At 50.1% G+C, this 23,710-nt stretch overlaps 1 protein-coding gene across 1 annotated transcript in view; it reads right to left on the bottom strand.

Moving 5' to 3' along the window:
- The window catches only part of LOC141954988 (hydrocephalus-inducing protein homolog), a 208,826-nt gene that overhangs the window by 80,577 nt on the left and 104,539 nt on the right, over positions 1–23,710 (bottom strand). The window contains 4 exon segments of the mRNA XM_074895066.1: positions 4,406–4,540; positions 8,514–8,633; positions 9,549–9,674; positions 11,433–11,564. Coding sequence (XP_074751167.1) covers positions 4,406–4,540; positions 8,514–8,633; positions 9,549–9,674; positions 11,433–11,564 — 513 coding nt within the window.

Here is a 23,710-nt window from a genome sequence, read left to right as displayed (position 1 = left end):
TGCCTCTCGCCATTCACGCACAGGCACGTTGCGTGCCGAGCCCCCTCTCCAGGGACGCCCTGGGACGCTGCATCCCGTACAAGGCTGGACTCAGCTCTTCAGAGTGCCCTGACCTTCAGCCACGCTCCGTGACCCACCAGAATGGGACCTTGCACCAAGCTGAACAAAGCCTCAGGCCAAACCGGGGGAAAGCCAAGGGAAGAGGGGTGCCAGGCAGAAGCTGGCTGTGCAGGCTGCTGTGAACCCACAGTCCTGTGAGCATCTGCAAGCTGAATAACCCTCCCGTGGGAGGAGATGGGGGCTGCAGATCTCCACTGCAGCACTGCCCTGCCTTACCAGCTCTGCTAGGCATTTACTTACAGTCTACGGGTACAGCTGGGACCAATTCACAGCCTTGTTTTACTTTGCAACTGCAAACCCTTAGACGGTTTCAACCCAGGTTTCTAAACAAACATGCCTGGGTGAGAGAGGGGTTGCATCGCTTCCACACTTTAAAGTTTCTTTTTAGACCCACCAGATTCAGTCTACAGATTTTCATGAAAATACAACTTCATCCTTCATACAACTCCTCTCCCAGTTTCAAGGAAAACACCTGTCACTGTACGATGGTTCCTCTTCTCCTATTCACCTTCGAGAAGCAATAAGTTATAAGCTCTGGCCTGCGAAGTATCACCACTGGCATTTGAATTTCACCCAATGAAATTAAAGAACCGCTTGTGTCTCAGAGGTGTCAGTTCAGGCTCTTTGCAAGCTCAGGTTAACGTTAATTACTGTCACAGTGACAGCAACCTTCACTGCCCAGCACACCAGCAAACGCAGGGGGCAGTTTTGCTGTGAAACCAACCCTAAATACCTCACTGAACCCATTGCATCAGACAACTGCAAAGAAGAGATCCTTGTAGCACGAAGTAACGTAGCAAGTCCCGCAGGGAAAGCTCCCTGCTGAAACCAGGATATCATAAAGGCTGGAAAAGAAGGGCCATTAAGAGAGGAGAGACTGGAGGATGAAGACAGCTTCCCATGAGAAAGGGTGGCCCTTCTCCTGCCTTCCTCAGCCACCAATTCACAGCAGGCTTTGAAATTGGTCACTTGGCTCCAGGTTCATTTTGCACAGGGCCATTTGCCTTGATTTTCTGCCCGTTTCCTCCCCTCAAAAGTCATCTTAGAAGGATACTTGGAATAGCTTCAGTGTGCTACCAAACATCTAACAGCGCCCGACTGAATTCTAATTTCAGTAATGCAATAACTCATCAGCCTGTCATAATTCACATTAACGAGCATTAATTCAGTCTCCACTGAGCAACAGTAGTGAATTTGGCAAACCTTACAGACTGAACGTGTATTGCTTGAATATATTGTATTGCTACAGCAAAAAGAGCGAGAGGACAAAACAGAATAAGCTGTGCTATGTATTCATATGCTTCTTGCTTCCTTCTTCCTTTAAGATAATCTATTAATAAGCCGAAGGACACACACAAAGGTAGGTATTCCTGTCTATTGCCAGTCAGTGCCACGATGGTTTCCAATTAGGCAGAGACTGTCAGACCATAACGCAGCTGAAGCCCTAAACCCGAAATGTGTACGACAGAAGCAGCAAGAGTAACTACCTGGAAACGCTGACCCACAGAAAAATTAGCATTTCTTATTTCTAAGGAGAGTGCCAATAAACAGAGACATGTCAGCTCTTTATTTACCTTCTGACAGTCCCATCCTGTGGCACATTCCCAAATGACTGCAAGACAATAGGAAATTGCTCATTTTTCAAGCAAGCGCTATATGGCACGTGGCATTTCAGCCACTAACAACTCACGTGGTCCTTTTATTTAGGGCTTCGCTGCAATTTTACTCCCTTGAATCAGGAGTGACTTTGCTGAAGTCAGACTTACCCCGGGGAAGAACAGATTCAAACCAGCTCCACAGCAGGAGTGCCCAGCCCTGGCAGAGGGGTTTGTACCTGCGTCCCAGCTCACGGGGTTATCCGCCCTCCCTGCAGGTGATGGAGCAGCAGAGGGGCAGAGCCTCTTCAAAGGCAGCGCTCCTCAGCCTTCCACAACTAACACACAGGTGTTCTGCGTGCAAGCCACTGCCAGCCCAACGCAGGCGGCTCTGCAGAACCATTTCCCAAAGCCTCTTTGCTGAGGGGTTTTCAAGGCGCCGTGCACCTCCTGGCTGCGCTGTGGATGCGTTTCTAGCTGAGCTACGGCACTCTGGTGCTTCGCTGGCCCACACTCCATCAAGTATGAGACAAAATGCTCAATTCGTACAAAATTCTGATTCAGCTGTATAAATCCCCACGTGCTCCTCGCTGAGCAGCAGGCATCCCTCTCCCCATGCCCTGCACAACCCCCAGTGCACCAGAAACCACCGGAGTGTCGCTGAAGCTCTGCTGGCAGAGCTCCCTGCTCCATACACTCGCCAGTTCAAGGGCAAGACAAGGGACAAAGTATTGGACATGGGGGTTCTTGAGGGCTCTCTCACCCCACTTGTATTTGTGGTGATGTTCACGTGTTGCTCTGCTGCCTCTCTAAACTCGAAGAGCAGCACTTTGCCCTTCACGGGCACCAATATACCTCTGCCACCCCCCAAAAGTACACTAATTAATATGAATAAATCAGAGTTTGAAGACACCGGTGTACTTTGCAAAGCCTACCTCAATGAGATTAAGCTCTTGTGTCACTTGAGTAGTTTGGAGAACTGCCCTAGGACAACAGAATTTTAACCCTAAATATTAATGATGTGAAATTATTTCTCATCCCTCCAAAGGAACAGATTATTTCACAAGCGTGGGGAGCTAGGGACCACAGGGCATTTTCTCTTCAGTTTTCTATATCCGTGCTGTTTGAGGATAGGACAAAGTGTTAAATTATATCTAAGGAGCAAGTGAAAGATGAAGAAGCAGGTACGCCCAAAGAGATCTTGCACCGCTGGCCCGGTGCAGAAACATCTGCTGGCTCAAAGCTGTCCCCTGGCCTCGTCTCTCCAACAAAGCCATGCGAAGGACAGTGCTAAGAGGTAGCAGGATGGTGGTGAAAGGACTCAGCCTGCCTGTCCTTGTTTCCCTGCAGTGCTTCCTCCCATCCATGCCAGGTATTAAATTCTTCTGCACCAACAAGCCTCCAGATAACAGTATGGACCCTTCACATCACAGCACTGAGAATCAGACCTGCCAGGGCCACAGCACTGACGTGCAAACCTCTAAGCAAAGGCACGGCGTGTTTGGCGTGGAAGAGGTGCCAGCTGACAGAGCAGCCACAGTAACACGCGTGACGGCCACAGCGCAGGCTCTGGGTAACGTGTCTGCCTGCAGCTTGTACCTGCCCGTTTATTCCCCTGTGTGCTCGTTCAGGCAGATGTCTCAAAGCCACCTGCAGCCCAACAGCCTCCTGCCGAGTTAGGGACATCTAGAGCTCAGTGTGCCTGTGCCAGGCTGGCTCCCTGCCACCTGCACAGCGCTCCCTCTGCCCCAGCCTCCCAGCTGCATCGCAGACAGACAAGTGTCCTCAGGGACAGCCCAGCTGCAAGGCTTGAAAACAGAGGGGATGGAAAAGCACCATCTCTGCTCCAGTCCAGGGTGAGGCAGGGAAGTGGCTGCCCGATGGGAAACAGAAAAGCTCTCTGGATCTATTTGTTCCTCTAGTATTTTCCACAATAATTAAACCCCTACTGTTGGGATGAGATGGTCAAACATCAATACCCCACCCTGCCATTTTCCTATAGTTCCACATGCATCTTCCCTCACGAACACTCAGGGAAGCGCAGGGAGGGAAAGCACAGCCCGTCAGTCCCTGCTGCAGCAGCTAACAGCATCCTAACAGACCAGCTGCAGACTGCCCGACCACAGCCTGGAGCAGACCCCACAGCAGGCTGTGGGCTATAACCAGTGCGTAAAATCCGCCATGACTTCAGACAGAATGTTCTGCTGTCTCGCTACCGTGGCCAACACGCGAGGCATTAAGGTGACTCCAGTTTCCACGGGTGGCAGTCCTCCCTCTGATCAGGCTCACTTTAGGTCCTCCAAGTAACAAGTCACTTTTAAACACACCTCTGTATCTACCGTTAGTGGAGCAAACCCATAATCACACAGCAGTGGACAGATACCAGAAACCAACACCTCGGGAGGCCGCCCCACTACAGACGGCACTCTCTTATCTCTCAAACCAGCAGACATGACATTAAATGTTCCATCACTGAAGGACAAAAGTGATCTGAAACATGTAAGAGCCTCCAGCCTATGAGAGCATAATCTTCCCCATGGGGAAGGAGTTTCCCCTGGTTCTAGATCCAGGACAACCCCACTGGAACCAGGACAGTCCTCAAAACCCACAGCAGATGCCCTGTTCTGAATCCAGCCCAGCAGGTTCAGCTTACACTGAAGGCACCGACCTCTCTGGACCTCCAGCCTCACCTCGTTCTCCTCCGGGGTGAACAGGACGCGGAAAGTTGAGCACATGCCAGGTGCTACTTTACAGCACACACCACTGGGGCTGGTCAACTTGAAGTAAGGCGACGGCTCCAAGACAACTTTCACCAGCCGAGGAACCTGCAGGGAAGACAGGAAACTATGATTTTGCCACTCATACGGACACATGAGGAGAAAATACCTGGCCGTGCCCTGGGGACATCCCTCCTTAACCACTTTTCCAAAGCACTTCTAACTCTTAAGGTTGTCACAACCCAGACTGGAAGCCCAGAGAGTCGCAACAGTTCTGTGATCCCCTTGGGTTAAATTAAGGTGAAACGACACCAAGCGACCGGTTAAAATGTTTTACTTGCGGTAGAAAACAATTTAAACTTGGAAAAGGATAATAAGCAATGTGGTGTCTTACAAAGGGAGAGGGAGAGGGAGAGGAATGCGGATCAGCACCCCTGGATCCAGCACTGTCTCAGGTCCGACCGTCTTGGCTGGTGGGTGCAGACGCAACAAAGTTTCTGTCCCCTTTTCAGTTCATCTTACCAGCTGGTTAGCACACTTCTGCTTCTGGGGCAGAAATGCTCACCTCTTGTCAGGCCTTGCCGCCTCTTCAATGGCGACGGCACGAGGCCGTTAGCAAGGCCAGCATGGTGTCTGGCTGACACAATGGAGCCACACGTACCGGGCTTACACAGTGCGGCCAGTGATGAGCGGTCTTTGTGCTTGAGGGGAAACTTTTGGTTTCACTCAGTTTCCCCCCTCTGAGGTCCACATAAGGCATTTGTCAACACAACTACAAGGGAGTGGGGGGGTGCGGCCTTCCATACACTCCCGCTCCCTCAGGTGACATTCCTTAGACTAATCCAAAGGCCACAGCTGGTCCTGGAGGTTTTCTGTGTCGATGAATGTTTGAGGCATCAATGCCTTCAGTTCCTTACAGAGGAATACACCGGGATGGAATCCATTCTGCCAGGGCACAATAGCATATCAACCAGCCCAAAGAACCTGCGGGCTTCTGCCTGCACACACCCAAGCAGTCACGCCTCTGGAGGGGGATGAAATACCCAAAGGCAAAACAGCACCTGCTATACTGGGGGGAGGAAGAAATTCACTTCTAACATACTGGGTTTGAGTGGGGCAATCAAGCTGCACTGCTACAGTCACGCAGGCAGACCAGCAAGAGGAGACCACAGACACTGTGGCCTTACTGGGAATAAAAGGAAACCTGGAGAGCAAAAGGAGGAACATAGGAAGACAACGAGACAAGAAACAAGGAGATGGCTTAAGGGAACTTAGAGCGGGCTGTAAAGAAGCAAGGGAGAAGCCAAATACACTACAGGGAAAGGCTGATGCAGAAGAAGAGAGCGGTCAACTTGCCAAAAATGATGGAAAGCCACACAGCCCCCCAGGCTGGGCCTATCAATTATGGCCTTCAGAGGCATTTTCTGCCTTGAGATACGTGACCAGCACTGACTCACGGTGTGGTTTCGTTGTTAAAAGCCACTCTCGGCTCTCTGGAGGCTCTTGCTGCCTGGTGCCTGTAGCCAGGCAGCTGCCAGTGCAGGCAAGGCAGATTTCTGGGCACTCCTCCCCACAGCCAGGAGTCCAGGCAGGTACCCTGCTGCAGGTTTCTGCCCTCTGGGATACCACAAGCACAGACACAGCAAAGAGGTGTTTTCTAACACACTGATGTCAACGCCTGAGCACCAAATCTCGTCTCAGGAAGTCTAAAACAGGCAATTTTGACTGACAAGCAGCTTCACTGATAAATAACCCATGTGAGGCCTGGGCAAAATGGAGGTTCTTTCTTCACCACCCGCTCGAGCCCGATAACCCACGGCCAAGGCAGTCCTGACATCTCCAAACACCCTTTGCTCCCAGCAGTGCCCTGGGACAGCAAGACCCAGGAGAACATTTTACACTGCAGACAAACATTTTGGTCACCAAGACCCTTGGGAGATGAGCTAAGACCTTCAGCAAAAGCCACCGAGAACATCGCTGAGAGTGGTGAGGAGCAGCCTGAAGACAGAAAAGCAATTTTACAACACACAGGGAAGAGCAGTAACTATACAGCAGAGCACTTCTCTATTTGAATGACTACAGAGCCTCTATCTGGAATATACACTTTGCTGTTAGCTGGATTTTTATGGATCAGACAACCTCAGGCGACCAAGCAGTACAGGTCAGCGTGATTTGGAGGGATCTGTGAAACTGGTGAGAAAACTTTGAGACAGAGTACAGTGTTGCTGGACATCACCAAAAGCCAACAAAATTAGAATATAAGCACCTCTCTTGGGATTATCATCTCTATGTTTGTGTACTTCAATACGCCAAGGATTTCCCTTAAAGCTGATCTTGCTTTTCCACCAGAGCTGTCCAATGGCTGAGGACTTACTAGCTTCAAAACTAATTCCTTTTGGAAAAAATCAACAGCTCACACATTGCCTCCCCTTTACACGGCATACAAATCACAAGGTACAGCTGCACAAGTTTATTATTTTTTACTGGGAATAGCAGAAATGCGGATGCAGATGTTGTTTTCCACTTGAGGAAGCATGAACAGAGCAAACTGACTGTTTGCCTGTTGGCTGGTACTTGGCAACGACAAATATTTTGAAGTGCCTCTGGATAACGGAGCAGCTGAAGCCCAAAAACTTAATGGGAACAAAGCAGAGCCATAGGAACCAAGAGAAACTGAGGCACATTTAAACTAGGAAAGAGGATACCTACAGCAAAGAGTGCCCAGAATCAGTGTGGACCCCATGAAGGGTGTCCCTTGGACAGGGGCACCCACGCTGCTCTTTCCAGTACTCCCAAGCTAAACCAGGCCAGGAACGGGGCAGGACTCTCCAGGAATAACTGACGGACCACCCTGAAACTGTCTTTGCCAAAGGGTCTTCCATTTTCAACCATGTCCCTGTCAAAACCCGTTGCCTCGGAATATACTTTGACTTCTCTTGCTGTTCCCCCACCTGCAACATGCCCTGACAGATTTTTTTGTCCCCTTGTTTGTTTTCACACAAGACCGGTAGATTTGGAGGGGGATTAATTCACGTGCTCTCAAGTACACGTCCATCTGCCCATCCTGCCCTCCTCTCACATACACATCTTCTTCTTCATTACAGAACAGTATCTTTAATTACACCTTTCTTTTTCGGAACTTTCTCTGCTTCCAGCACACTCACTCTTACGTGTCAAGAGAAACCCTTGTGTGTACGATGCTCTCTCCCAGAGCACTTTCCCACTCAGCTCCTTTCCTCTCTCCTGTCTTTTCCCACTAGCTGCTCTTGGAACGTGCCTCATTCAAGCAAACATTTCCCCTGCTGAAATTCAAATTTTCCTCCTTATAGTGCAACAACATGGCTGACATTTTTCAACTTCTCCCTTCTCAACTTTTCTGGGAAATCTCAAAATGATCACAACTTTTTCAAGTAAAGGTGGAGACCTTCAAGAGAATATTACTCTGGATGTGCTGCGGTTCTCCAAAGGGAAAGCAGAGAGCCACGCTGCTAAGAGAAAACTGAGCAGAACTGCATTAAGCTTAGCAGGAGCCTAAAGTGATGCCGAAGGCCTCCCACCGCTTCTGCTAGATCAGTCCGTTTCCCCTGCTGCTTCAAAACACCCTTCCTGGAGTGCTAATGCCACTAACCATAACCTCCTCCAGCACGAAGTGGAGAAGGCTCAAGCCCTGGGCTTTGACAGCGAGCTGCACAGAGGCAGCTGAACAGGCTGCGAGAGGCAGAGGTGCCCTGCCAGAAACCGAGACTAACCAGGGAGCCACCAGCACACGGTGCACACTCGAGAGAAAGCAGGAGAGAAGGTAACAACTGTACAACCCCCAACATCCCCATCAATGCAGGGCTTTCAAGGGGAAGGACGCTGACTAGAAAAGCTCCTTTGCGTTAGATACCACCGATGCGTGGCCAAAATCAGGGGGAGGATTCCCAGCATGGGAAGACTTCCACCGTCTTGCAAAATAAAGGTGGTGAGACATGTTATTCTGGGTGTGCTGTGCTGCAGCAGATAACTTGTTATGCTGTAAACCACAGGAATTACACGGCTCTCCCAGCACAGTGTTAAACCTCTGCATCCCAGCACTTACCTTGTCAGTGTTCCTCAGAATCAGTGGCACTTCATAGACCTCGAAGGGGACGTAGTTCTGAAATACCACCTCTGAAGGAAAAGGCTGAAACAAGCTCTGGTCCAGGTCAACTGCTGAGAACTGGAGAGGCAAGACAGAGCGGTGAGAGGAGGGTCAGCTGCTGGCAGAAAGATTCACGACAGAATCCTACACCGATCTCCAGTGGAGTACAGTCTCTCGGTGAGTACATCCGCACAGCTCACGCTAGGGAAACAGCCCCCCACCTCTGTTCTGAGCTGATCAAAAGTTTCTGGACCACACTAAGCAGGCTCAAGCTAAGAAGCTCTTTTGGCAGGTGTTCCTCCAGGTTTCCTTCTCCAGAAGGCAAGGCAGCGCTTACTGCCAGCAGAGCCCTGTGCTGACGTGGTCACACAGCTCCAGAGCCCTTCCTGAAGAGCCACCAGCACTCATGGAGCAAGCGAAACCCAAGAATTTACAGGAGATATCTGTATATCTGGCAGCCTGCAAAATCTCACACCCTGTAAAGGTCCCACGCATTGTTCCAACCCAAAACATTCATGCACTTGGTTTTGTTAAATCTTTTTACAAAGCAAAACAAGTAATCACTATAGGCCCTCAGCCTTCAAAGGCCAATGCTGCCACCGTCAAAGGAGTCCCATGACCCCAAGCATTTGACAGTGACTACACCAAAGCACGAGGTGGCTATTTCACCAGGAGGATGGAAAATGGGAAGCTCGGGCCCTTGTGGCCTGCCCCTGCCTTCCCCCAGTATCAGCTAAACTCCAGCAAAACCCACCAACTTCAGCAGAGGTTATTTATATTGATTTAGCACAGATCAGGACTTCCAACCTCTCACCAGGGAAAAACGTTCTACCTTTCCCCAGCAGAAGGAACTCCACCACCACCAGCAGTTTGAAAAGACAACAGGCCCTAGGCGCTGAGGTATTCAGATGAGCCAGAGGCACGCCTGTCACAAACACACACCCTCTTCAAATGTCACATCAAACAGCACGGAAAAGGGCAGGAAAAGGCTACCTTGTGATGGGAGGCTTCTCCCATGTCTAGAAGCTGGGTAATCCGGGGCCGCCTCATCTCCCGGGTGCTGGCCAGCCTCTGCTGGGTGGTCAGAGACATCTCCTTCAGGAAGGCAGAGGGAGTCAGCTGAAATGCAAAACACCAGCAGAAAGGATTTACTTTTTTTTCTTTTCTGCAGGAAGGATTTTTGTGTTCAAGTACCACTGATCAATAATTTGTGATCACAGCCACTAGGATAGTCCTGGAAGTCCTGTAAATTACCTGCTGAAATATTTAACATCAGTAAGTTAACGATATAGAGCTGAATACACACGCTCCAAGCAAGTGGCTCTGTCCCTTTAGCATCTCCTTCATGAGGTGATGTGACACGTTCGGGGATTTCTGCTTTTTGGGTATTTGTCCCCTCTTGAGTTTTGCTGGATTGAGCCAGAGACCTTTGAAGAGAGCGGGGAGGAGTTATCAGAAATCCCCTAACTCCACCCTTGCACAGTGCTCACACCAACTCGCAGGTGGAGATGGCACTGCTGGGTGAGTCAGAGGAAAGCAGAAGAGCAGTGTTGTGCCAAGACAGAGGTGGAGAGGAATGGGTCCAAGTTTTCGTTATTTCTTTTCCATCAGCACTTGCTTCCTCTCTGTTCTGGCCTCACAGACCCCTCCACAGGAGGATACAGAGATGTCTCCTTGTGTGATGGTTTGACTCTGGCTAAATGCCAGGTATCCACCAAGTCGCTCTATCACTTCCCCCCCCCCCTTCCCTTTGTTTTCTCAACAGGGTAAAGAGGGGAAAGAAGATAAACTAACCCTTGTGGGTGAAACAAAAGCAGTTTTAATATAAGCAAAGCAAAGCAAAAGTCCGCGCGCGGAAGCAAAAGCAAACAGATTTATTCTCTACTTCCCATGAAGAGGTGATGTCGGGCCTTCTCAGGAAGCAGGGCTCCAATACACGTAGTGGTTGCCTCGGAGGACCAAGGGTGACCCCCACCCCCTTCCTCCTTTCTCCCAGCTTTATACTGAGCAGACGTCATATGGTATGGAATATCCCTTTGGTCGGTTTGGGTCAGCTGTCCTGGCTGTGTCCCCTCCCAAGATCTTGCCCACCCCGTCCCACTGGGGAAAATATCAGAAAGAGCCTTGGTGCTGTGTAAGCACTGCTCAGCAGCAGCCACAACACCAGGGTGCTATCAACACCCTGCAGCTCCCAGCATAAACCACAGCACCGTGAGGGCTGCTATAGGGGAAAACTGATTCCAGTTCAGCCAGACCCAATACACCTTGACAGAGCCTCAGCACTGGGTCACCTCCAGTGAAGGGAGCTCCAGCCAGCAAACGGGACAGTTGTGGGTGGCAAGGAGGAATCGCCCTGAATCCCCACTGCTGTTTGCAGGGCTGCATCTGTGCTCCACACAGGACACGGGATGCCATAAAACAACTCTTTTGGAAGCTATTCTATCTGGGACAGCCGTGTCCTCTCAAGACTCCGGGCGGTTTGAGCAGCCCACCACATGCCCAGCAGCCCAGCGGTGTGGCCAGGGCAGCACTGGCAGGTATGCCCCTGTGACAGGAGATGTTACTGCCCACACAGCAAAGAGGAGGGAAGGCAGCACATTTGTGCTTCAGCTGTTCCCGTGCAAGGCCCAGTACATTCCTTTATCTCGGCTCCACTGGCACCTTCAGGCAAGACCCTGGACTTCCCCTGAAGCAACACAGCCCACCCCCCCGCACCATGACAGCCCCCTCCAACAGAAGTACGGCAGCAAAGAGGTGGGGAGTGGTGCCTGGCTCCACAGCGCCCTGACAACGGGAGGGCAAGGCAGAGGAGGGGCAGGGGCAGCTTCCCTAAGGAGCCTTAGCCCAGCTCCTACCCGGCCCCCAGCAGGTACTTACAGGCACACGCCGCTCTGCCTCTCTGACCAGCTTCGGATAACAGCGTACTGCCACCTTTCTCTGGAGTCCATCAGCCATTTTGGGGGATCCCATGGACTGATGAATCTTGCCAGTGGCCACGACTAGGAAAATCTGGAAGGAGTAACAGTGAGACTTTAAAAATCCAGAATCCCATTCACGGCAGACCCAAAGGATACACCTGTGTCTCCAGGCTGTGGCATCCTTCCTAAGTGGAGAACATAAGGCTGCCTCACACTGTTTCGTGATTAGACCATAGGTAAGTGGCAGAGTTAAGATTCATAGAAGTCAAACTCCATAAAAAAACTCCCTGAGCCAAAACAGACTTTAGCTGTGGGTGCAGTCCCAAGAGCCACAACTATTTGTTTTCATGAACTTCAGCTGTCAGCTGACAGTGAGATGCACCAAGGGTCCCTTCCAGGAGCCTGATGGAGAGTCCCCAGCTCCACATACTATCATTTACTGCTGTGGCTCCTGCCTTAAGTCTTTACAGTACCGTTTTCCCCTTGCCAGCATCCGATCTCTGCTATTCTGGCTTGGCAACTTTGCATCTCCCTTTTTATTTACTCTTTTTCTGGCATCCGGACCACAGTTCAAAGAACCGTTTAAGCTGGAAAAGACCTTTAAGATCATCGAGGGCAGCTGTAGACCCAGCACTGCCAAGCCCACCGGTCCTTTCCCTGGATGTACGCAGGAGCTGCTGCTCAGAAAATCACCTACGGGTTTCAAATGCAGGACCGAGGGCCCCTGCCCCGGGCACTCCCCTGCCCCAGGTACCCCCCTCTCGCACAAGGGATGCCCCCAGCCCCGCGGCGTGGGGCAGGGGGTGTCAGTGCCTCCCCGAGCTCCCCCGCAGCCCCGGTCCCTGCTCCGCCAAGCTCCCAAGCCGCCCCGCCCGCAGCTGAGCCACCCGGGCAGCACCGGCACCCAGAGCCACCCTCCGGCTTTTGGCCGTGGAGGGGACGCAGACACCGCCCCGCAGCATCCCTCACCTCTCTCACTCCGCGGGGGCTGTGGGGACACACTCACGGGAGGATCCCCACTGCCAGACTGGCTGGTATCCCCACTGCCAGACTGGCTGATGCCCCCGTTGCCAGGGCAACTGGGCATCACAGCCAGCCCCAACACCACCATGGCAACGGCAGGGATGGGGGGTGGGGGCTGGGGGGGCAGCTCTGTGACATGGGGGCAGAGGGCACAGGGATGCTCAGTGCCCAAAGCCCCCAGTGAGCACAGCCAAGGCCCTGAGACCGCCTCCAGCACCCCGCCCGGCTCCAGCACAGCCGCAGCCCCGGGTGCGTCACCCCGGCTCGCAGCAGCGGCTACAGACAGTCCCGGCAGAACCCAAAGGGCTTCTCCCAGCTTGAAGAGAGTGAGCCCACGGGCAGTGTAGGGTTAATGAACTCTGCTGCGGAGAGAGCCACATACCACTGGGGAACACTCAGAGGGGCAAAAGCACCTGCAAAGCCACTCACACACAACCCACAGCAGTGCCAGCACCCCGCTCCACTCCTTAGGGAGGAGCTGCTTCCCTCTCCCCGCTTGCTCCTAACCCGGATCCCAGTTCCACCAGCTCAGCTGCTTTGCTGCCACCTCACAGCTCCCAGCCTGCCCCTAGCCCTGCCACAGGCAAACACCGATGCACAAACCAGCACAACCACCCCTGTCCCTCTCGGGGACGCCGTGTCATAAATTAACCCTGCGAAGCGCAGCCCGACAGGCACAGCACTAACTCCTGACCGGACCCCGGCTCCCCCCACGCCCTCACCCAGCAGCTCCAGCCCCCTGGGCTCTGCTCAGGCAGATGCACTGCACCCCAGTGCCTCTGCCCAGTGCCCTTGTGCAGGGGCTGGCTCGGGGATAAGAGGAGGTCAGGCCTTGCTGAGCTTGCCTCAAATCCCTTGTGTTCATTTCAAGGCCAGAGATGCTTCTGCAACCAGGAAAACAGGACGGCTTGGCTGCCTGGCAAGAGCACAGAGGAAAATGAGCCACGGTCGGGCCACAAACACACACCAGGGCCTGCTGGCACTTCTCACCTTCCCCCCGCTTCCATGACTTTTGGAACCCCATTTACAGGGATGATGAACTAAATCGCTATTAATAGCCAAACTCTCCTTTGTTACTCTTGACATTTTTTTGGTGGGAACAGAAGGAAGATAAACGTCACTCAGCTGCTTCACTTCACGAGAGCAGCTGACCCGACGTGACTTTGTGACGGACCTTACGAAGTGCTCAGAATATTATGAACAGCCTTAAACCCAGGGATCGCTGCTGTGCCCAGTGTTAACAAAATCAGACCACTTTCCTACTTTGCAAACCAACAAAAATCAGAGATAAACACGTACAACATTTAGTAAGCACTACTCTGGACTAGAAATCATTTTCCCTCCCTTTCTGGCTAACTGGATCAAGGAACAGATGGATTTTCCCACTTATCTTCTGGGACGTGAAAGTCCAGCACCCTCAAACACAGCTCTACAATTTTTTACATCCTGACATTGAGTAGAATCACAGATCATATTCCCTCCCGCTTCCTTCTGTTCCACACCACCTATGCAAAGATTAACATTCCCTTCCCCTCGAGTTTGACACACACCCTGCAAGCAAGGCAGTAACCTCACTCCTTTACTCCAGAACAGCTGCAGTGTTGCACATGTCCGAAGGACTGGGCCTTTACAGTTCCAGGAAAGGACAAGGCTGCCAGTTCCTTTTGTGTTTGCAAGAAACCCCAGAGCACAGCCCTGTCCTATGGACACAAGGCCATGCTGCAGCAAGAGCTGGGATTAAAGGCCTTCAGGGCCCGAGGGGGCTTGGCAAAAGCTGTGCTGAGGATGCAGCTGACGTGAGCACTTTGATATGGCCCTAAGGCACCCAAATCCTTTGTGCATGTGTCTGACAGCTTCCCTTAGGACAATAAAACTGAACAGAGCTCTGATGAGACTGTGCTGACAGGGACGGGAAATTAAGAATAAACAGCAAAGTGCTTAAAGGACATGAAGAACAAAGAGGCCAGTTCATGCAGAGGCACAGCTCCAGGCCTGGACAGACCCTGTGCCTCTCACTGCGCCACGTGCCAGAGCTCTCGTTTCAAGGGACCCCACGTCACTCGTGCCGGAGCAGCAGCGCCAGCCTCAGAGCTGTCTGGTACCAACTGATCGCCCTCCAGACTTAAAGGCTGGGGATAGATGGGCACACTCTGCCCTACAATACACTACACCCAGCTGCTCTTGTGGGGTCACAGACTGGGTGTGTCTGAATCTTGCTTCAGTATGCACAATCAATCCTCTGTCTTCTTCCTTCCACAAAGATCAACCATCTCCCTCTGGAGTAGTTGGTTAATTTGCCTTTCTACTACACTTTGCTGGAAGAGGAAGACACGAGATCTGTTACAAGTGAGACTCAGGATGCTGTTGAACAATTTTGTTCAGTTACATCATCTTGCCCTGTTCAGGATTAAGCAGAAAGGTCACGTTTCTTGCCTAGGAATCCCCTGCTTAGCTATAATTACCATATAAACAGCATCTCAAGGGAGCCAGGAAAGGAGGAGAATTTCCAGGATGAATCTCTTGGCCCTCCAGCCCACTGCTAAGTGGCTGAGTGCTTTCTAAATCAAATCTCGCTACCCAGGAAGCCTCACCTGTCACCTTGATATTCCAGACCCTCTGAATTTTATCACTTTGGTACTGTCATCCTGCAATTTATTACAAAAGCTCTGCCATAGTTGAGAGGATGAATAGGAACCCAGTGTTACACCTTCCTGTCATTTAATGAACTTCAGCTGTCAGCTGACAGTGAGATGCACCAAGGGTCCCTTCCAGGAGCCTGATGGAGAGTCCCCAGCTCCACATACTATCATTTACTGCTGTGGCTCCTGCCTTAAGTCATTACAGTACCATTTTCCCCTTCCCAGCATCCGATCTCTGCTATTCTGGCTTGGCAACTTTGCATCTCCCTTTTTATTTACTCTTTTTCTGGCATCCGGACCACAGTTCAAAGAACCGTTTAAGCTGGAAAAGACCTTTAAGATCATCGAGGGCAGCTGTAGACCCAGCACTGCCAAGCCCACCGGTCCTTTCCCTGGATGTACGCAGGAGCTGCTGCTCAGAAAATCACCTACGGGTTTCAAATGCAGGACCGAGGGCCCCTGCCCCGGGCACTCCCCTGCCCCAGGTACCCCCCTCTCGCACAAGGGATGCCCCCAGCCCCGCGGCGTGGGGCAGGGGGTGTCAGTGCCTCCCCGAGCTCCCCCGCAGCCCCGGTCCCTGCTCCGCCAAGCTCCCAAGCCGCCCCGCCCGCAGCTGAGCCACCCGGGCAGCACCGGCACCCAGAGCCACCCTCCGGCTTTTGGCCGTGGAGGGGACGCAGACACCGCCCCGCAGCATCCCTCACCTCTCTCACTCCGCGGGGGCTGTGGGGACACACTCACGGGAGGATCCCCACTGCCAGACTGGCTGGTATCCCCACTGCCAGACTGGCTGATGCCCCCGTTGCCAGGGCAACTGGGCATCACAGCCAGCCCCAACACCACCATGGCAACGGCAGGGATGGGGGGTGGGGGCTGGGGGGGCAGCTCTGTGACATGGGGGCAGAGGGCACAGGGATGCTCAGTGCCCAAAGCCCCCAGTGAGCACAGCCAAGGCCCTGAGACCGCCTCCAGCACACCGCCCGGCTCCAGCACAGCCGCAGCCCCGGGTGCGTCACCCCGGCTCGCAGCAGCGGCTACAGACAGTCCCTCGCTGACCCCGTTCCACTCTCTGACCCACTCCTGGGCCTCACCATGCCTGGAGATGGAAAAGTCCTCAGACAGACCCCTCTCTCATGGAGCTCCCTGCCCAGGTACACGGGTGCAGCTGAGACAGGGAAGTGCAGGAGGACCAAGTCTCCTCCAGGCTCCTTTGCAGTGACCGGCCTCATCGGTTCCAAGAAGACTTTCAAGCCAGCCACAAAATGAAGCATCAGCCATCGCCCCCAGGGAACACCCACGCTTTCAAAAAGAGAGCCCAGAAGCTGAAATTTCACCACTGTGCATGCTCAGGACCATGGAGTCAGAGGAGCTATGGGGTTTATATCGCTGCCCCCTCTCCATTCCTGGGCTGGGACATACCCACCTCTGCTCCCTCAGGGACCCACAAGCCCCTCTTCCCTTGCCAACACTCTCCCTGCCCCATGACCTCCCTCTGCTTTCCTGCACAATGTCCAGCTGTCACCAGTAAGCTCAGCTTGCAGCCATCATTCCCAGCTCACACTTGGCTCTGCTGGCTGCCTGCGTTTCTGACTCCAAGAGGACACATGTGGGGCAGCCCAGGGCGTGGAGAGGGGATCACAAAGCCCCAGCACAGGCACTGCCAGCTTCTGGACACCAGGACCAGAGCCCTGGGGGTGACACAGGCACATCAGAAACATCGGTCCTGGCATCAAGCGCTGCACTCACCAGATCAAACCCACAGAGTAACTGGGCACAGCTGGTGTCTTGCAGGGGGCACGGAGCTGCAGCAAAGGCAAAGACAAAGGCTGCAGTGAGGCCCCAGGGCGAGGAGGGCAGTGCTGGCACAGACACCTTACACCGTCCATGGGAGCGTTCCCTTCCCCCGTTTTAACCCATGAAGGAAGAACTCCAGCGTTCAGCGAAGGGACTGACTGCAACACTCAAAGCCTTTTAGATGCTGTCAAAAGGTTTCCTACCAAATAACTGCAGTGAGATCACTTACCCAGCTGCATCATCATGAAGTCCCAATCATGAACTCCCAAACAGGCAGCTCATAATCCTCTCTAATCCAAGCAGGGTTTGTACTTGTTTTCTTCTGAGAAAGAAGGGAATAAAGTTGGCTCAATGGATACAGAGAAATGATTACTTGCTTTGAGACTTATTTACTTATAGCACAATGCTTAGCAGTTTATTTATTTACTTATAGCAAGTTATAGCATTACTTACAGTATTTTTGAATATTACTAAGAATCTTGCTTGCCCTGAATTTTCCCAAGGACTACTGTGTCCATCAAAACTGTGAAAATCTACCAAGAACCGCTGTGTTCAGCAAAATATTATGGTTTTGTCCTTGGGGAACAGGAGTGCTCTAACTTGTCGGGTCCTGGTAATGAGTAAAGATAGCCAGGTACGGACGACAGAAGTCCCACTGGTTCTCTTAGTTAAGACAGAATGAATAAACCAGCTGGAAAACACTAATTATTCAAGAAAATGGTCAAGAGAATCTGCGCATGCTCCGGGGAAAAGTACAAGGTGAGGAGGACTGTGAGCCTTCCTCCAACAGACCCCCAGAGACGCCCACCAGGAGGCAACGGGCAGGTGCAAAGAGAACATCAGCTGCTGACACCAGCCTCTAGACCTCACCCAGCCTCACTTATGCATACGGGTGTTTGTGTTATGTAACCCAATGAATATGGATATCCACACTCCATAAGTTTCAGGTAAAATGTGCTGTTATGGTGCAAGCTTTGTGCAGAAATCCCCTTGCACCCCGGCGGCAGACTGGTGCTTTATAAATCTCTCTGAGTTGTAGAGTCTGTTTCCGCGAATCAGGTCAAACAGAAATTCTGGCGTAAAACTGGGGAATTCGGTGGTCAAACATCGATCTGGAGACCAAGGGCCATTTTGGGGTGAAAAGGGGGGGTTTGGGATTGGGGGAACTCACCCTGCAGCACCCAGGTGAGGGTGGCCCCAGTGATGTGGAGGCACCGTCCCCCACCCCCACGGCGTCCCAGCACTGGTACTGGAGGGGGTCAGGGCTGAGGCTCTCGGGGTACCCCTGGGGCAGCAGCACCTGCAGGGGGAGGACAGGTACCCCTGGGACCCCCAGGAATCTCAGATCCCCCCTGCAACCCCTGCACTTCAGGCTGGGAAACCTAGGAGAAGCAAAGGTATGTAACTACTCAAAGTTTGAACTGAGATTCTTGATCACCTAGAAAGTTGCCTTTAATAATATTCTGGAGTGCTTTATTCCTTTTTTCTTTTTATACTTTAGAAATACTTTTCGGCATTGCTGGATCGTGCAAAAGCAGAAGCTGAACATGATGAGCATTATTACAACGCTATCACTGTAACAGCGAACTATAACCTTCCCAGAATCTGAGGCGATGTCTGAATTTCATGAAGCAGAAAATCTCTATAAAAACATTTTAAGAGACCATCCCAATTACGCTGATTGTAAGAAACATTTGGTACTTTAGTTTCACAGTCCTCCTTTTAATATCAAAAATTCTTCCCATTTACAGTGTCTTCAGGTCACCTTATATCTGTCTTTGCTTCTTTTCAGAGTAGTTTTGGGGCTTACCTACATGCTATTTCCCTACCTTTTCCTTTTTTGAAGGCCTGCATCATCCTTATAGTCTAATATTCAGCTTTAAGCCTTCTAATTCTTGGTAAATCATACTGTACTCCAAAAATCTAGCAAAATTAGCTTATCTAGACTTGCATGCCTTTGCTTACTTGCGCCCCACCCCTAACAAAGCCTTAGTACCTCAGCCCTCGTGTGCAATCAAGGCCATCCACTTGATACACCCAGGCTTTGCAACCCTACCTGTGTGGGTGGAAGCAGAGACCCTCTGGGAGAATCATTTTATCTCGGACCTTGGCCCTCCTCCAGGGAAGAAGAGCTGTTGAGGGTGTTAGCACAGCTTCTATGGCACATCCTGGTTTTCTTCCTCATTCTGCTGAGACGGGGAGTCTAAACAATCTTAAACTGATGGTGCAAGGCCTGCACAAAAACAAGGGGAGGCGTATGGGACTGTTCACAAAAGACATACCAGGTGCTGATAATGTTGCCAGGCGACTATCCCCTAGCCCAAAGAGAAGTTTCTTATGGTCCTTGAAGTTGTATGTTCCAGCAACAAATCATCCTAGATTCTAGCACAAACGGGCCTGGCGGTTTGGCCAGGGCCCAGGGAAACAACTGAGACTGCGCAGAACGACGAGGTGAAAAGTTCATCAGCGAGGAAGAGGAGATACTTCATCTATGTGACCCTCGCCCGTAAATCTGCGACCACCGAACAAGGCCAAAGGAGCTCACTGCCCAGGCGCGAGGGGAGGAGACCCGATTGCCATGAGGAGCGAGGGGGGCGGGGTAGACTCCGTGTATGTACAGGCGTTCTATGAACATGCACTGTTCTGTAACACACGAGCCGGACGGGAGCTGCAAACGGTGCGCATGCTGGTGGTGGAGCGATCCCCCATGCGCCCGGCGCTGAATAAACATACCCACTTTATAACTCCACAGTTATAGAGTGATTTCTCCGCAAAACATTGCTTTTCCTCTTGCCCTCAAGTAGCTGACCTGTGGTATCTTCTGCAAAGGCAGGGTGGTAGCCCTCGCTCAGCAAGCTGCAGCACACAGCGTGCCCCAGCCTCATCTACAGCCTTTTCCCTGTTTGTTTTCTGCTGTTGCCTGCTAACTGATACTCTTCCTAAAGGCTGTGGAGACGGGAGAGCCGTTTAAAGTGATAAGAGAGAGTTCCTCCATTCTTTGAGGTTTCTCAGTCGTCTTTAAGTTATGAAACTAATGAAAAACATTCACATTACTTTAACTGTCAGAAATCTACGATTTCTGTATCAGCACTGTGGATGGACATTCCTCTTCACAGGGTGTGTCTCACGGTGAATAGGGTATGAATGGTGTCTCGATGTTTGCTGTCCTTGGCACACCAAGAAAAAGACTGCTTTTGAAATTCATGCATGGCCAATATTTTCTTTGTTTGAGATAACTTCAACCTGTTTCCTGATTTTTATTTTCTTTTCCCTTTCTATTTCTAGGCTATTTGCGCTTGGGAGCTATGGCTAGGGATAAAGGGAATTTTTATGAGGCTTCTGAGTGGTTTAAAGAAGTACTTTGGATAAATCTGGTTTGTAACCCTTTAAGTGTTTACAGTTAAAACACTTGAAATACTACCTTCAAATTTTGTTTTCCTTTTGTTACGTTTTGATTTTGTTCACATAAACTAGGGGAAGAAGAAAAAACTACTGCAATCTGCTGTCTGTGTGTTTTGTTGTTCTTTTCTAAAATTCTAGTTAAGAAAACAGCATTTTATTCTTGAAAAAGTAACCTTGCAAGGGAAAATAATACTTTTGCAAATTGCATTTTTATTTAGGACCATCCAGATGCTTGGTCTCTCATTGGCAATCTTCATCTGGCTAAACAAGAATGGAGTCCAGTACAGAAGGAATTTGAAAGGATATTGAAACAGCCCTCCACACAAAATGATACTTACGCCATGCTGGCTCTTGGCAACATCTGGTTCCAGACGCTACATCAACCCGCAAGGGACAGAGAAAAGGTAATGGGCGTCTGTCTGCCCTGTGTGTGTTTTATTTATTTAACTTTTGCAGGCTCTTAGCTACTCAGAGCCTTTCCTTGATGCCTGTTTGGCATCTTGTAGGCTGTCAAACTTCTGGGTACATCTTTTAATACCCCATTATAGACATGAGGGATCAACTGAGGTACTTCATTCTGCGGGAGAAGCGTCATCAAGACGGTGCATTAGAGATCTACACACAAGTACTCAGAAGTGATCCAACGAATGTGTATGCTGCTGATGGCATACGTGAATATTAGACTAATTTTCCTTCAGAGGTGATGATATTCTTATGTTTCATGCTTTAGTACAGAATTGTTTTTGCAGGGCCTGAATGCTATGTAGTGGAGCACAGGAAAAAATGGCTTTCATGTGCAACTTATGCCACTTAGTTTTTAATGGGGAACCTCATTCCGTCAATATTTTGTTTTCTTTGGTAAGAGTACATAGTACATGAACCTGGAAGCTTACACTGTAAATATTACTCTCCCCTTAGGAGCTGTCTTGGCACATAAAGGATATTTCTGTGAAGCTCATGAAGTTTTTGCCCAAGTGAGAGAGGCAACAGCAGATACCAGTGACGTGTGGCTGAATTTGGCACATATCTACGTAGAACAGAAACAGTGCTGTGCAGATGGTAACATCTCTAAATTGAACTAAATAATATGTTGGGTTAGATGACTTCTGGGTGTTTCTCTGCTGTCATAGCAGCTGTGAAAGTTTCTGAATAATATTTTAACGAGTTAGGTCTGTTTCTAGCATGTTGTTAGCTGTCAAGTCTAGATTTAAAACCAAACTGCCAAATGTGGGTAAGGGGTAACAAAGCAACTACCATTCGTACACTTTTTTTTTTTTTTTTGTTAGCAGAGTTAAAATATAACTGGGTTAGAATTTTGGTCTCAGAATTAATTTTCAGTGAGAGAGGTTTCAGTCAGCATAGTTAACTGTATGTGATTTACATTCAGATGTTACTGAAGAAAGTAAATGCAATTTGTTGCTGGGATTTTTTTTAATAGCAACAGTTCCTATTTTTGATCTTGCAAATGACTGCATAAGTAATAATCGGAGCTGTCTGAAAAGATGACTGGGCCATGATTTCTTTCACCAAAGTTAGTATCACAAGGTAATTCATGTTGGAAGAAATTGGTTGAGGTCATCTAGTTCAACCTGCTCAAGCAAACTAACTTCCAAGTATCAACCTATTCTAACTAGGTTCCCTCAATTAGTTGATGAAAGGCATACAAGTAAGCTGAAACAAAAGCGTACGCTGAACAGGACAGAAGCTCAGAACAAAATGCTTTCACTGAGAGTGGGTCCACACTGAGGCTCAGAAATACTTTTATCAAAGGAATCTTGAAGCTTTTTGTGACGGTCACAAGGAAGAGATACGGGGCCTTTCTTGTCTGATCAAGACCTCAGTAGTCCCTGTCCTCCAGTGAACTCCTGTTAAAAAGCTTTGGTCACACAATCACATTTATTCTGTTGTGTTTGAATTACAGTGGGAAGCTGGGTATCATTTTCACCTTTTGATTTGTCAGAAAAACGTTGTACTCATTTGCCTGTATATTTAACTACAGCTGTTAGTAGAAATGTGTTTATTTCCTGCGGTGTTTTATCGATCCCTGGGCTGTGCTATGCAGTCAGCACAAGCCACAGTCTGAGACACATGGCACTGGACTCAAAGGGAGATGAACTGAATAGTCTAGCTTACTACAGCCACAACAGTTATTCTACTGTACTCTATCACAAAGCATACCCACCCAAGGCAGACATAAGCTAAATACAAAAACTTTGACTCTAAAGATGAGTGAAAATTGGGCGCTCACAACAGTGTGATCCAAGAGTAGTGGATCCAAGCATTACAGTTAGGGCAGTTCCTGTACTGAGCTGGAAATAAAAATGACTTTGTATTTCTTACTATTTTGGAGGTTTAGAAAGGGTGAATGATTCCTCGAGAAAAGAGTATGTCAAACAAAAGGTGCTTGTTACTGAAAAGGATACAAGTTTCGTAACTGAAGCTTTGATTCTAGACCCACAAAACCTATAGTAACGAGTCTTCCTTTACACTCCAGAACAACTAGATAGCCCTTGGCATGCCAAGTTATTCAGCTAGGTGGACGAAACAAGTATGTTGCTGAGTTATCTGAAAGGTGTGGATTTTTTTTTAATTAATTGCATCAGATACATGGAATTACTACATTAAATAGGTTTCAATTTATAAAATATCTTGTATGAATAAATAGATTTCATACCATCCAGCGGAGAATAATTGAGCGCACTTAAAAGAAGTCATGTTTGTTGGACTTACTTTGCAAGTACCACCTATTGTAACGATTCTATTCTATTTTAAGACCTAGAGAGCCTCCTGGACTGCTGTCAGTTTCCAGGAATACCAGGTACTGTTGGGATTCTAGAGAGCTTTCTGAGAGAGAATGGCCATGTGAGCAATCCTGCGTGAGAACAAGACCGATAAGAGCCTCAGCCGAGCAAGAATGCGATAAGGACGTAACCCTGAATGAGGGGGGAGAAACTCGACGAGACAAACAACCCCCGGCAGGGGTTGGGACGGAAGAGGAGGTTCCACAAGGCAGGCAGCCTGGCAAGGCTGATGGGGCACTTTTTATCCAATCGTAAGAAGGTTTAAAGCGCGGGCTAAGTTACCTGTCCAATCTCGAGGACTTGTACTGCATGTTACTCACGTGTGCGGGAGAACGTTATAAAAGGGCTTTCTGAGTTGTAATAAACGGGCATTGCTTGATCCCATTGGGCGTGTGCGTGCTCAGCTCTCCCGCAAGTGGCGTCCCTGGGTGGGGGCCTCAAGATTGGCACAAAGTCTTCACTGAGGAGGACTCGTCGGAGTGCAGTCTGAGGGGGAGAAAGCCGGTCGACATATCCAGACACTGCCCCGGTGTCTGAAGGTGAGAAGCAGCACACTCTAACTTTAAAAGGGAGAGATA

The sequence above is a fragment of the Athene noctua genome, unplaced genomic scaffold (assembly GCF_965140245.1).
Source record: "Athene noctua unplaced genomic scaffold, bAthNoc1.hap1.1 HAP1_HAP1_scaffold_50, whole genome shotgun sequence".
In the NCBI taxonomy this organism is placed as follows: Eukaryota; Metazoa; Chordata; class Aves; order Strigiformes; family Strigidae; genus Athene; species Athene noctua.
This window is presented reverse-complemented; position numbering and strand designations above follow the sequence as displayed.